Source organism: Lepisosteus oculatus, chromosome 21 (assembly GCF_040954835.1).
Source record: "Lepisosteus oculatus isolate fLepOcu1 chromosome 21, fLepOcu1.hap2, whole genome shotgun sequence".
NCBI classification, from domain to species: domain Eukaryota; kingdom Metazoa; phylum Chordata; class Actinopteri; order Semionotiformes; family Lepisosteidae; genus Lepisosteus; species Lepisosteus oculatus.
In genome coordinates, this window is record NC_090716.1 from 9,830,662 (window position 1) to 9,844,878 (window position 14,217).

The 14,217-nt window shown below is 38.5% G+C and overlaps 1 protein-coding gene across 4 annotated transcripts in view; it reads left to right on the plus strand.

Moving 5' to 3' along the window:
* Positions 1 to 14,217, plus strand: part of dennd2b (DENN domain containing 2B) — a 76,856-nt gene that overhangs the window by 50,897 nt on the left and 11,742 nt on the right. For all 4 annotated transcript variants that reach the window (XM_069181756.1, XM_015338244.2, XM_015338245.2 and 1 more), the window contains exons 7-14: positions 1,954 to 2,050; positions 2,539 to 2,583; positions 3,675 to 3,859; positions 4,891 to 5,000; positions 5,708 to 5,777; positions 8,075 to 8,152; positions 9,494 to 9,634; positions 10,257 to 10,405. In XM_069181756.1, the coding sequence (XP_069037857.1) occupies positions 1,954 to 2,050; positions 2,539 to 2,583; positions 3,675 to 3,859; positions 4,891 to 5,000; positions 5,708 to 5,777; positions 8,075 to 8,152; positions 9,494 to 9,634; positions 10,257 to 10,405 (875 nt within the window). The remainder of the gene's footprint in view (positions 1 to 1,953; positions 2,051 to 2,538; positions 2,584 to 3,674; positions 3,860 to 4,890; positions 5,001 to 5,707; positions 5,778 to 8,074; positions 8,153 to 9,493; positions 9,635 to 10,256; positions 10,406 to 14,217) is intronic.

Below are 14,217 nucleotides of genomic sequence, written 5' to 3' on the forward strand. Positions count from 1 at the left end.
ACAGCATTCCCTTCAAAAGCGAATGCACCAAATTTTTGTTTTTTCTTTCTGCCTCTCCGAGTTCCATAACAAGTAAACTCTGTCATCCAGTATACTTTTGCCTCCTACAGTCACATCACCCAGCATGCAGCTAGATGCCAGTTATCAAAAGGAACACTGGATTGCCCCTGCTACCACCCCAGGACCTTCCATTCAACCTCGCCCCCCTCTTTGTTTATCCTAACATTCCCTTTTCACAGTCTGGCTCTGTTCATCCTGTTATTTGTCATCTATCTCTGCTGTCCCTTCTCCCACTTGATTACTCATCCTCCTGTTCATTCATTTAATCTCTGTCTGCTGCTTTCTCTTCAGTTTCTGTCCGTCTGTCTTTCAGACGTCCTACCTTCAGCTTAGTCAGATGCCGTCCTACACATTAATGTCTGCCTTTCCTCCTCCTGACACTCAGCAAGGCCCCAGTCTCCTCCCTCTCAGCCCCTACTTCTCCTGATGCTATCTCCTTGGGCCTGGATCTGTTCAGCACCCTAACTCAGACTCAGCCAGCAGGGGTCCTACTGCTTTTCTCTATTTAATGTAATGTTTCCATGTCATAGTGTTATTTCTGTTTTTTTTTTTACCTTGGTGATTTTTGGGGTTCACTGGTTTGTTTTGGGGGTTCTCAGCCTCGTTGTCCTGTGGTCAGGAGGCTACTCCTTAACTAAACAGGTTAAGCCAAAACTTATTATCCTTAAATATTTAATAAATATTCACACAGCATCTGATTATTGGATGTCCTTGTTCCTTGTGAAACATTGGTCGGTTTCAGTTCTCTCATTTGTAACCTTTTTAAAGTTTGTGTAGTCTTACACATCCTCAAGAAGATGTAAGGAAAGTGCTTCTTAAGTCGATTTCTAATTCTTAAAGAAAAACATTTCAGGTGCTTAACTTTTCTAAAAAATACCAACATGAATAAAGCCAATGAACACATTCCCCTTTAGATTAAATAATGAAAACACCAGCAGGCATTATACCACAAAGATATTAAATCAAGATCTTATCGTCTTGTGTTCTATCTAATCCTGCAGTGGTGAGATCATTGTTTGAGTTACAGTTTTCCCAAAATGTATCTTCTTTGATTATCTGTAAGTGCTATTTGTCTGTAGAGGAGGGAACCTGCATTTAAGTACATCATATGATAATGATAATGATAATGTTTCTTTATTAGCCCTATACAATTTCTTGCATTAGGAATTCGTCTTTTCGCATACCCCAGCTGCAGTCTGACTTCTTTTTTGCACAACTGCCTATGTGGTTCAGAGTCTTCTTATGTAAAAACTATTTGTATAATCAGTGAATGTATTAAAAAAAATGGAATTCAGTGCTGTGCAGAAGAAAGATTAGTTAAAATAATTCTGATATTTTCATTTGAGTCCTGATCCTTTCATTTGGCCCAAGTTGTTTTCTAAAACCTAGTTCTGTACAGTATGCCATTGGTGTTTTTGTTCAGATCTACAGAATAAAAAGCTTCAGTCCCTGCTATGCTAGAAATGTTTTTTTCCCCTCTGACCTGTTCTCGTAATTTGTACCTGAGGTTTTCTTGTGGGTGCTTCCTACTATTAACAATGTCTCATTATGATATTCATAAATACATTAAAATGAAACACCATACACATTTCTGTGTGTGAACAAAAATGTCTGCTACTTGGAAGTATTTGGCATGAAAGTCTGTTTTCTGTTGAATTTGCATGTAATCCAAAGTAAATTTGTATAGGACTCCTGCTGGTCTCAGTATCTACAAAATATACATAAGTATATATTTTTTTACTCTGGAAATGTAATTCTGGTGAAATTGTAAAAACAAAATATTACAAACTAGAAGACTAATCATTTATCATATTAACACATTGTCTATACAATTAAGAATATACTTTTTTATTGCCTTTAAAGATGCTTAATAACTGAAACTTTACTCTTTAGCTCGTCTGCAGGATTAACTCCATCTACAATACAAAAAGAGGGAAGAAGAGACTCAAGAAACTTTCATTATCAAATATTGAAGTTTCGTCATTGAGAGGTATGGTTTAAGATGCTTATTTTGTACTGAACCCACCTCGTTTCTTGATCTTACATTTTTTTTAAAGTTCTACACATTACTTAAATTCTGTTTGCCATTTTCAAATGTATAATTGTAGCAACTTTGTGTGTCTAATATTCCATCTCTGAGATTAAAACAAAACTGTCACTGTTAAATGTTAAATGAAAATGAACTGGCAGACACTGTCCATAATATCAAGGATAATGAGGATTTTCTTGGTGATGTTGTCTTGTGTTTGAATGTTATGTACTATATCATGTGTGTAAATAACCTAAAAGTCAGAATACTACAGTTGGAAAAATGACTGAATTAATTAAAGGAGTGTATAGATGATACAGTACATAACATTAAAACATAAGACAACACCACCTAGAAAATTTTCTATTATAAAAACATACAGTAGAATTTCATTGTTTGATGAGGCTTTTTGAGTTAATATTAGCACCCTTCCTATCTGTATTTTACAGATGACAACAGTGAGAGTGAGAGTGACTCTGATGACAGGTTCAAAGGTGAGAGGTCATTGGACACGAACTGTAAGCCCTCAGGGACGTGGCTGTTTGCCTCTGACAAAGTTTCTCTGTCTTTAGCAGACTGGAATTGTTGTTCTGTCTCTAAAATATGCAAACCACAAATACTCTTGTGATCATTTGCCGTGTCTGATGTTGGGAAAGAATCGTTTAACAAGAGCAGATGGATTGCATTTCACTCTCGACAACTTAAAACACAATACACGAATGTTTTGTAACCATAAACGTGGAAAATATGTGATGTTTTCAAAATTGGAGAAAAATACTGTTTTTGTTTCCTCCAAACAGAATGTACGGAGCAATTAAAAACTAGATCATTTATAAAATGCAGAAGTTTCAGAAACTGATTATTTTGATCTTTCTATCCATGCAGAGATTATACCACATAATTGTCTTTTATCATAGTACAGTATAGTAAACATTTTACATTTTCATATTAAATTGTAAAAACATAGCATTATGACATGATTACTGGCTAATCGCCTTATTTTTTCCCACTGTATCCAAAAAGTATAGATACACTACAGTCCGTATTTCAGCTAAATAATTTTGGTGTGTTGTGCAGAAACGGTAACCTCTTAAGGGTTATTGATAAATGTTACAGAACAACAATCCATTAAAAAATGTGTGAAAAATCTAGATTTGGGATTAATGGTGGTCAAAGTACAACAGCACGAAACGATGTCACCATTATATTTCACACAAAATATATATGATATAATATAATCCATGCAACAGTTCTATGTATGTTTTTATGACCTTCATACAGAAGAAAGAGGCTCTTAATTTAGAAGATTCAGTTCTTCATTCTGTAAAATTTATTTTTGGAGATATCTGGATTTTATAAGGCTCTGTCAGCAGAAGGCATAAAATATTATTAGATCTTTCTGCTTAGATTTATAACTATATATAGAATTAAACTCAAAAGAGCCTGGGTCAGGGTTAAAAAGGCGTATTCTTTGTGAGAATGCATTATATGCTTTACCACACACTGTAAGAGCCCGAACCTTGTATTTCAGAGCTGTGAGAAGCTCTTGCTTGTCGTGCCCTTAGTCCTGTGTTTCTCCTCACAGCGCACACACAGCGTCTGCTCCAGCTGCAGTCTATGCTGAGACGAGCGCCCAGCTACCGCACTCTGGAACTCCAGCTCATTGAGTGGCAGGAGCGCGAACTCTTCGAATACTTTGTTGTTGTATCTTTGAAGAAAAAGCCCACCAAGAACTCCTACACCCCTGAAGTCACATACCAGTTCCCAAAGGTGAATCTCTAGGGACTGTCAGGGAAGGAATCCATTTTTATTCAAATCCTGCCACTACCATGGTTGCATTGTAATTTCTTTGTAGGGGTATTGGATTAGAAGTGATTTCTCTTGTCTAACTGTCCTTGAGAAACTGTGCAGTGTGGTTAACCTCCACCCATATTTTAAGAATAAAAAAGAGATTTAATAACTTCTGTATTTGTCTTTAGATGTTTGCCCCAAGACTGGCAGTGTAAGTTTCCTAAAAGGAAAAAAAAAATGAAGCCAATTTTTCTCTGAAGTTTTAATAAATCTGTCTTTACATGATCAAGAATCTAAATAGCAAATTCAGAACCTTTTTAAAACCAACTTATGTAACCTAAAGTGTATTTACAAATGGATAATGAGCATTTTTGCCCTCCAAGCTTCATTTAATTTTGGTCTGTTAAAGGAAAATTGGCGTGCAATGTTCATTTTTTAAATTTTTTATTTTTTTTTTGTTCTGAGGTAAGTTCAATTAAGGAAGTATAGATTACTCTGAGTTCGGAATACTGAGATTCAGTCCTTTTAGTCTAGTCCTTCAAAGTGCTGCAGTAGTGGAGGTGGGTTCTTGCAGTTAAGCATGGACTAAAGTTCAGAAGGCTTTATTGACAGTAAGTATTCTAACCAGGAAACTGTTGCTATGGTAGGTAATTATGTAGTTAACTCAAAGAAAATTGAGTTCTTTTTGTTTTACACAACAGTACTCTCCCTTTGGGAATTGAAACATGTTCAGTTTCTTGCCAGGGAATGGCCTGAAACAATTTAGAACTGGGCTGAAACAGGAATGCAGGGAGATAAGATGATGAATGACACAGTGACTGATCCTAAGTGGTATAAGAATACTAACATTTCAAACTACTGGTCACCAAAGAGTTATGAACTAATTCCCAGATCCCACAAAATCTTGCCGCTGAGTTTCTCCCCACAGGTCAAGACACACGATTCTCGAACTTTGTGGTATTGTAACTGAACAGGAGGTCTTGACTGACAGACACATCCTCTTCTTACAGCTAGAGAGGCCCACCAAACAGATGAGAGAGGCAGAGCAGCGTCTTAAAGCCATCCCTCAGTTCTGCTTTCCCGATGCCAAGGACTGGAACCCAGTGTCAGAATACAACAGGTAGGTGGAGCGGGTCTTGGAGTGTAAGACAGGGTTTAATATGATCACTTCACTTCCCAGGTCTCTCCAGAAAGTCGAAACCACACAGGCCAAGAGGCAGGTGTCCTGGCACCCTGTGCTTGTCCACAGCTCTTGTGTGGTGTCAGGCACTCAGAGGCACCAGAGAGATGGCCGTTCAAATCACCCATGTGACCACACGTGCTGTGACACATGCCTGTCGGTTCTCTAGGACTGCCACGGGATTTGGCAAGGAAAGATGTACTCATTGTGTAAGATGAGACAATTTCAGTGATGTCATTCCTGATGTAATCGGTGTGGGGTATTTGTCAGTTTTCCTTGTGTGACCTGTGTGAGTCAGGTGCTTAAATATACCTGAGAGAATTCAGATCTGAAGTCCAGCTGCACATAATACATACAGTACAGTACAGTACACGCAGGGCCACACAAACACTATTAATACGGTTCTCCTGCTGGAAACTGTACATTCTTCTATGTTCTTCTGTGGTGTTCTGTTGTTCTGCTGTTAGGTTTGATGTTTTTTATCTTTATAATGCTTATGTTGAAAACAAAAAAGAAAATAGCTTTTTACATAAATCGTTTTGTAGACTATCAAGGTTATGTAGTCATTTTATTAGAAACAGGGACTCTTTATAAAAAAGATGTGAAAATAATTAGGCTACCTATGGATTTCATTATTTCTAATCCAGTGAGACTTTCTCCTTCATGCTAACTGGAGAAGATGGCAGCAGAAGATTTGGGTATTGTAGAAGACTACTGGTAAGTTGTATTTTTATTCTGTTTTGTCTATTATTCTTAATTAGATTAATGTCTTTCTATTAATTTTGCTGTGTAGGTATACTAAAATGCATCAGTGTTTTTGTGTGAAGGCTTTCTTTGGATAGAAATTTCAACAGGAAAGATGCAGGGGTCTATTTCACTGAAAGAAGAGGTAAATTCAGTCTGTTTTAAGGTCAGTCAGTCTTTCACTGCTTGTATAATTTAAGTGCTTTCTTTTTTTGCCTCTGTTGTCATAAAATTGATGACTTGAACTTAATGGGCATTTCTCATGGAAGCATTAAAATCACAATGAAACATCCAAATTTGTCACTGACAAGCATAATCCAAAATATTTTAAGATCTCTTGTCAAATGTGATCCTGTATTTGGCAAGCCCTTGTCAGTATGTACTGTGCAGTTTATGTTTGATGGCAACATTCTTTTTGAAGAAAGTTGCACTCCAAACCTGTAATCCAGAGTGTGATCTTATAAAGTAGCTGTTAATTCAGAACTTGCAGATGCCCCAGGAGTGGTGTGTGTGTGTTTTTCCTGTTAACTCAGCTCTCTGCCTGGTGAAAATCCAACAGCTGGCATATTCACAGCATTCCTTAGGATTCAGCACTGTGATTTTAACCAAACCCCACATACTTTGTTTAATCACTGTGCTTTTTGAAAGATTTTCATACCTAATATGGACAAAAGGATTCAGATTCAACTTTTTTCTTGTCAAGATGGAGAGATACACAAGTTTAATCCAGAAATAGACTCATCTGGGTTCATTTAGCGAAAAATCTTTTCCTGCACATGAATACAAGGCATGCACCTGTGGAGGTTTCATAATGGGAAGAATATTTCACTAGATTAAAGGCTTCCCATGTCTGAATATGTGATTAACAATCTGCAATATAAATAGAGGTGGAAAATTTGTTTTTTTCTATGTGGGTTTGCCATTTTTTAATATATTTAAATCCACCTAATTTGGAGTCGCCAATTTCAGATGACTTGGCTTTAAGGCTCAAATTCCTGTACTCATCAGGAGAAAATGAGACAATTAGGCATGGTCTTCTGGTAAAGGTTGAGAACGCATAACAGGAGACCAGAGCCTACGAGATGGACTGCACACTCCTCACTGTGGTCACTGCAAGTCAGCATTTACCCAGCAAGTCACAGGAATGGATCTCTGTAGGGGAGACCCTAGAGTGGCCATTCTGGTGGAGCTCGTCCAAGTTTGCGTTGCCACTTGGAAAAGTGCCTTCACAGTCAACTAGTGACATGGCACAGACGTGAGTGCACAACATCAGGACCATAGGTTTCACAGGTGATCTGAGTCAGTGGCTTTGTCAAATGGGTCTCATAACAGTTCCTTTATAAGGAAAAGGTTTATCTGTTAATCACATGAATTATGTACTTATATTCCTTTGTTTTATGCAAGTGGGATTAATACCCTAAACATAAATACTTTATACTGTTATCTTCATTTGAAAAAGTAGACATACTGTAGAGCTTCCAAAGTGGCTCAGATACTTCTTGTTTACAAACCTTTCTCACGTTCTAACTAGTGAAAGCACTTGCTTGGAGCTCACTTGCTTGTAATCATAATGCTGTTTTTCAAGTGAGGTCACTGTTTATTCTCCTAGTTTCAGTGGTACAAAAGAGGAAAGTGTACAGCAAAACTGTCCCACCCTGGTCCTGGAAGGTCTTGTGTCTGCAGGTTTTATAGGTCTGTATCAAGTACCAGTATGTGAAGAACTGGAAGAAGCTGTTAATTTAGTCCAATTAAGTCAGACAGCAGCCAATTTAGCTCGGTAATAACTGAGCTTGAATGCAAACTGGCAGAAACATGGGCCCTCCAGGACTGTCCTCGCAATCATGGTCTTCACCCTCCCCTCAGGACATACATGTAGAAGTAAGACCAATTGCAGTTGAGTAACAAACAGCAAATTCAGATTGCAGGTCTAAACAGAAGAAGATTTAAGTGTGATTCCACATTTTTAAACTGAAGAACATAAAATTAAAACATGACGCTCTTTGGATAAGATTTAGCTTTCTCCAATAAACTTCAGATGTTTGCTCTAGCATAATGAGTGTTTTTCTCTGACTTTATGTACTTATAAAATGTTTCAGTTCAATTAGTGCTTTATATCTCTACGGATATTGGAAACGCAGTTTGGCATCTCTGTTCTGTCTTTCATTTCCAAATTTGTCACTGTTGATACACGCACTGTGCTGGCTCTTCACTAAACCTATTACAGGGACGCTGTTCCAGGTAATGGTGAGATTTTGTTTTTCTTTTCTCAGCCTAGTGGGAAGGGCCCTCGCTTACCTGAAGTTTACTGTGTCATCAGCAGGCTTGGGTGTTTCGACTTGTTCTCGAAGGTGAGGTCATGGCTCCTCTCCGCTTTATGTCAAGAAACATTCCAAACAACCTGTGCAAATCTCACAGCAGATAAAAACCACTGATAGATTGAAGGTTAAATATTTTTCTTTTAGCAGGGCATCTAGGAAGGATCAAGAGCTTTGCAATGAATGCCTTGAAAGTACCAGTGCCTTTAATCAGTTATAAAGGTTTTAGGAATAATATGTCGCTTTGGCATGAAACAAGATCTTCCGATGATTGGCTACTCTCATCTTGTCAATAACACAGCATGTAAGGCTCATTGCTTTGTTTGTTAAACTACCTTATGAAGCAAGTGCCATTGCCTTGCTGCAGTAGGTTATTCACATGAGGTCCAGTACAGTAAATTAATAGGAAATAAGTCTTATGTGCTCCACTGTATGTAGGCTTTGTAATGTATAGAGACTATTATTAAAATAGCTTGAAATCTATTTCTGATTGACCTGGGGTGTGGGGGGCGTGCTGTATTCCAGAAGGAGTGGTAGCGAGCCGCTGGTTGATTAAGATAGTCCCACAAAGTTGTGTACTGACCTTTGATGTGAATGTCTAGATAAAGAAGCTCTTACGTCATCACAGCGAATGATGAAGCACTCGGAGCGGTATGTCCGGGAACTTTCTTGCCTCTTTAGAGCTTGAGATCAGAGAGGCAATAACTTTCAGAATGACGGAGACACTTGCTCCCAGATCCATGTGTGCTGCCCTGGGCTCTTGTGGCTGGTACTGAAAACTAAGTGAAGGTGTACAAAGTCTAAACAAAAACTCGTTTTCTTGGTGAAATGAAATGTTTGCTCCTGGTTTGCCTGAGAGTGTATCACATACATTTTAATGCACCATTTTGACTGGCGGTGTTGCCGAAAAAAAGGTTTCCTACAGCATTTAGAAATGATGCTGCACAATCCTCCAGTATTTAATTTCTAACTGAGTCAGTATATAGAAAGTTTTTAAACATGCGTATTCCAGAGAGGCTAATGTTTTGGTTAAATGACAGTTGGTTTTTGGAACATCAGAAGGTTAGACAGATTTACTACAATTTCATGAGTTAAACCAGAAAGTTGTAATCTTTCTGAAAAAGGATAATCATGCCAAGAAAGTTTGTACATTGTGATTATGCCCTTCTTCTGGGTAGCTACAGAAATGATTACACTTCTCTTGTCGTTACTGTGCTCTGGTCTAGATGCAATGAAGATGACAATGATTTATTTATTTATATATTCAACAGCAGCATTTAAAGTCGGACCAGACAGATTTGAAAAACTTTGGCATGCTGGGTTGACCTGGATTTTCCAGGAAGAGTTGTGACTGTGCTCTTTGTTTTGCATTAGATCCTGGATGAGGTGGAGAGGCGAAGGGGGATTTCTGCCGCCCTGGTGTATCCCTTCATGAGGAGTCTGATGGAGTCCCCTTTCCCTGCACCCGGGAAGACTATCAAAGTCCGGACCTTCCTGCCAGGAGCAGGGAATGAGGTTAGTGTGTATTTGTCTCCGGGATCTGGAAACCAGGTGGCTTTGGCCTGTTGTATATCCAGTTGTGTATTAATTTGAGATTTACACACTTAGAATACATGTTAATCACTGCTGTTGCAAGGCCCTAGAGAGACAGGAGATAAGATAAGCGCAAGGATAATAATCACAATACCAAACGGTTAATACTTCAAACCACAGCACATTCAATACCAGAAGAAAAATAGTTCAAGACTCTAAATAGATGTATGGTGCTTAGTTCTGCTTCCTCACAGCCAGGTCCTGGTTTTTACTTCTGGCATTGAGCATCTGTTTTCTGTTGATATTTTTAAGGACATACAGGACAGGTGTGGTTTGCTACTTTAAATTGTCCTTCCCAGGGTGTGATCTCTGGCCAGCCTTGAGATAGACAACTGGGCACTGTCTTATTATTCTGCTCTGCTGAGAGTGGCTCTGCCCTTCGACTGGCATCAATCACATGAGGGTTGTAGACTGAAGCAGTCCCATCGCGAAGAGGAGCTACGGCTCGGAGCCTTTTCTAGTAGGACTTGGCTGGGCCGCACTGAGCTCAGTGTGAATGTGGCCTGTGCCTGGGTGCTGACTAGGCAGGACGCTGTCGTTGCAGGTGATTGAGCTGCGTCGACCCATGGACTCGCGGCTGGAGCACGTGGACTTTGACAGCCTCTTCAGCTGCCTGAGTGTGCGGCAGGTCATCAGGGTTTTTGCCTCTCTGCTGCTGGAGCGCAGAGTCATCTTTGTGGCAGATAAGCTCAGGTGACTAGTTCATAAATTTCACCATTTTATGGTGCTGCTACACAGCTGAAATTAATTTCCTTCATAAAAAGGGGCAAAAATACAGAGTGCTATTTACAGTATGTTACGTACATCTATTTGTAAATACGTATGAAATCACCTAGTTTGCAAGAACTAGACAGACAAAGGCAGAAGAATGTGGGAGAGGACTTGACTCAGCAGTGAGTTGAAAGAGACGGACATACTGTGTATATCAGTGATTTCTTTCAAAAATGTCATATTGGCCAGAGAAGCCAACACTTGAAACTGAGCTTCATACACACCTTCAAACAGAAATAGGATTTTTTGGCATTTGGATTCCGAACACGTTAGCAACAGGAACAGTTTCTAGTCCGGACCATCCACAGCAAAACCAGCAGCATTCATCACAGCTGCACAGGGCGACCACCCTTTAAGCTCCAAAGTATAGGGTTTCAGCAGATGTAACCAGTAATTTTTTTTGAGCTAGGCTGTCGTGGACGTGTAATGTCATTTTGGTTAGTGGGCATAGATATTCAAACCCACGTGATTCACATCTGTGTTAAATAACGAAGAAGTTCTTTCAGTGTTCTTTAAGAGCTTATGCGTTTTGAATTGATGAAGCAATTCACCAAGAGGATTTTTTAATGAGTATCATGAATTAGATGTTGCTGTCTTATGTGGTTTTGAGCCACATGAGTCATGACTGCTAATCAATGGACTCAAGCAGCTCTTCTTTTTGTCCTAATATGGGTTTGTCTTGTCTGATTAGAACATGTCAAGTTAGTGCCCTGTTGGATAAACCTGACATCTGTCCTCTGTCAGAATGTGCTTATCAGTGACTTTAAAATGTAAAACATGAGTATGATTGTAGTTTTGAATACCTGCAAAGCTCGTACACTTTATTGTTTGAAATATATGTACTGTAACTTACCATGACTGTTTCCGTGCTTGATCCAAGCTGCTTTTAATCTCATTAGTTCATTCCTTTAAGGACATGCGGCCTTGTGGCTTTACTTAGTGGAGGCTTCATGATTTCAAATGCGGGCACTGGAAGATAACTTTTTTAAAAGGACTCAGACCGCACTGCTGTGAACACTTGACAGTGGTCAAAAATAAACTCTTCATGAACTGCATTTGGATCTCTTTTTAGAAAGCATGAAGTAGATTACTTCAATAAGCAGCCAGCAGCACTGGACACCAGCTCCAGCCGGAATGAAACAAGGCCCCTCCGGGACGCTTGAGTCAGTTCAGTCTGGCCTAGTCATGGCTGTTAGGGACTTTGTGTGTGTATTTGTGAAACAGCAATCTTTACATTGCTGAGGACAGATTAAATAAACATTTACACAGAGTTCTCTGGTGGTTTTTGACGTTACATGGAAAGAATGTACTTCCTTTCAGTTTGTTTTACCCCTCTGGTAGCGAAGGCCTTGCCTGATCTCAGCAGTTTGTCACTTTTGTGCCCCTAACTGATAACGTAATTTTTACTTCTGATGCCTTTAATCACAAGACATGAATTCTGCCAATAAGTTTTGGCTGTTTTTTTTCCTGAAGAAAATACAGACATATTTTTATGTATGTGGTTAACTGTAATGGAATCTATTTACTCAATAACATTCTTTTGTGGTATCACAGGCCATACTTTATCTGTTGAAATAGAACAAATTAAAAATTCTACTTCCAGTTAATCAGAATTCTAGCTACCTTTACCTGAAATGTATTTAGAACACCATTATGCTGTATTTGTATATGTCAGCATTGCATTTGATAAATATACTTCCAGTTTTTAGCTTAATAGATGGTACTTTAAAACAACACTGAATCGTAGTGTGCAACTGAATTTGATCTACTTTCACTAGGATAAAAAGTTGTAAACTTGAGAAATGTATTGGACCTGAGGCTAAGTTGCAAAACTTGATCTGCCTGATGGGCATGATATCCTGTCTGGGCATGATTTGAAGTATAAAGGGCCCATTAATTTTAATCTACATTTTATTTGTATGGTAATGTAAATAGGTATACTGAACATCAAGAAAGGATTGAGATATAGTGATTATTTAGAGTACCTAAATAAAAAAGAACTCCACATTTTCCTCTCTCCTTGCTTCACTTGATTTATTATTTCTTATTTTTCTGGACCATGTGTTAACTGAGAAACACTGAATGAATATCACAGCTAGTAGAATAATAAACAAAAGACTTGCTGAACTGGTTACCAATGTGTGAGTAACTGGAACCACAGTAGCACAAAAAAAACAGGTTTACTTGCTCCTTGATTTTTTTAGCAGACCTCCTGTGGGGAAGCTCCCATTTAAAAAGAAGGAAATAAGAGATGGAAAATGTACAGTCACAAAAAATGGGGCACCCATCTTCTACCTGGGTGGGTTCTGTATTTAGAGCACCTTACGCTCAGAGGAAGATGCACAAAAACGGAAATTGTTGTGCGTCCCTGGAGATAATACTGTGCAACCCAATCCCAACATACTCTGCCAGCATAAAATGATGTATGACTCAGATGTCTGCAGCTTATATCCACTGGTGAAAATACAAAGGAAAGGTCTAGTGTAGGAAGCCTTTCCTACTTTTATGCCTGCAAGGTTAATGCTTAACCCTTCAATTGCAAATCCTAGACAAAAGATGATAGAAATTATTAAGGATATCTGTTCCTTGTGGTTGGATAGAATCTTGGCTTTGTATTTCAAACGATGTAGTTTCCTTCAAATTGTCAAGTGACAAGGAAGAGTTTGTCAAGAAGAAGCACTTAACAGTTTATCAAATGCCTTCTAGCCTTATAGTGTGCAATGTTTCCAGAGCATAGCTTCCTCAATGCTGTGTAATTAACATGAGAAAACAAAAGGAAACTATGCAGTTGGGAACAGAAACATGATTTATTTCAGCAGTTAGTGAAATATACAGTATGAAACTATTTTGTCATTCTCTTTGTTGACTAAACCAGAAAACCTGTATTTAACCTCAGGTGACGTGAGTATCTTGTTAATGTAAACTCAGCAGAACGGAAGGACTTTGTTCTGAGATATTAAGAAACCCAGTTCTTTTCCCCCCACATATTCTATAGAGTACTGCTGCCTTATTGTATCTCATTGTGACTGAATGACTTTCCCTGCCGGCAGAAGTAACTGCTAGTGCAGATAATTGAATTGCCTTCCCTTGTCCGTAAACAGATTTTTGTTGAGCCTGAGCCCTTGGAAAAAGTATTCTGTTTCAGCAGTGCTCTAATATGTGAATGTATCCATTGTCCTTAGAAAATGCAGGGTGAGAGAACGTTCCATGACTGCATGCCTTTTCTCACGGCCATGGTGAATTAATCAAGAATTTTTTCAAGTCGAGCAAGCCTTTTTTTTTCTTGCAATCAGAAATGCTTGACTTGTAGAACTTTGGTTATTTACCGAGTCTAAAAGAAAGATGAGCGAGGTAACAATTAAATTAAACAGAATTAAACCAAGGGGGGAGGTACTCTAGTGCACTTGTAGAACTTGGTGTCACAAGCTATAAAAAAGCCTACAGCTGTTCAAAACACTCAGATACATTCAAGGTTACATTAGAAAGAGGTGATGTGATAGATTGTGAAGGATTTTGTTTGCTTTAGCTGTCCCTTTATTGACCAGAAATATTTGATATAGGCTTGTTTGCTTTAGTTGAGTGCCTTTATTTTCCAGAAATGTTTTATATGACCTCTAGCTGGCATCATGTGAAATGTTACAAAAATCTACTTTATAACTAATCCGGTTGTCCTAGAAGGAAAAAAAACAATTGAAAAATATATTAAACCAATAAAATACATTTTTTTGTACATG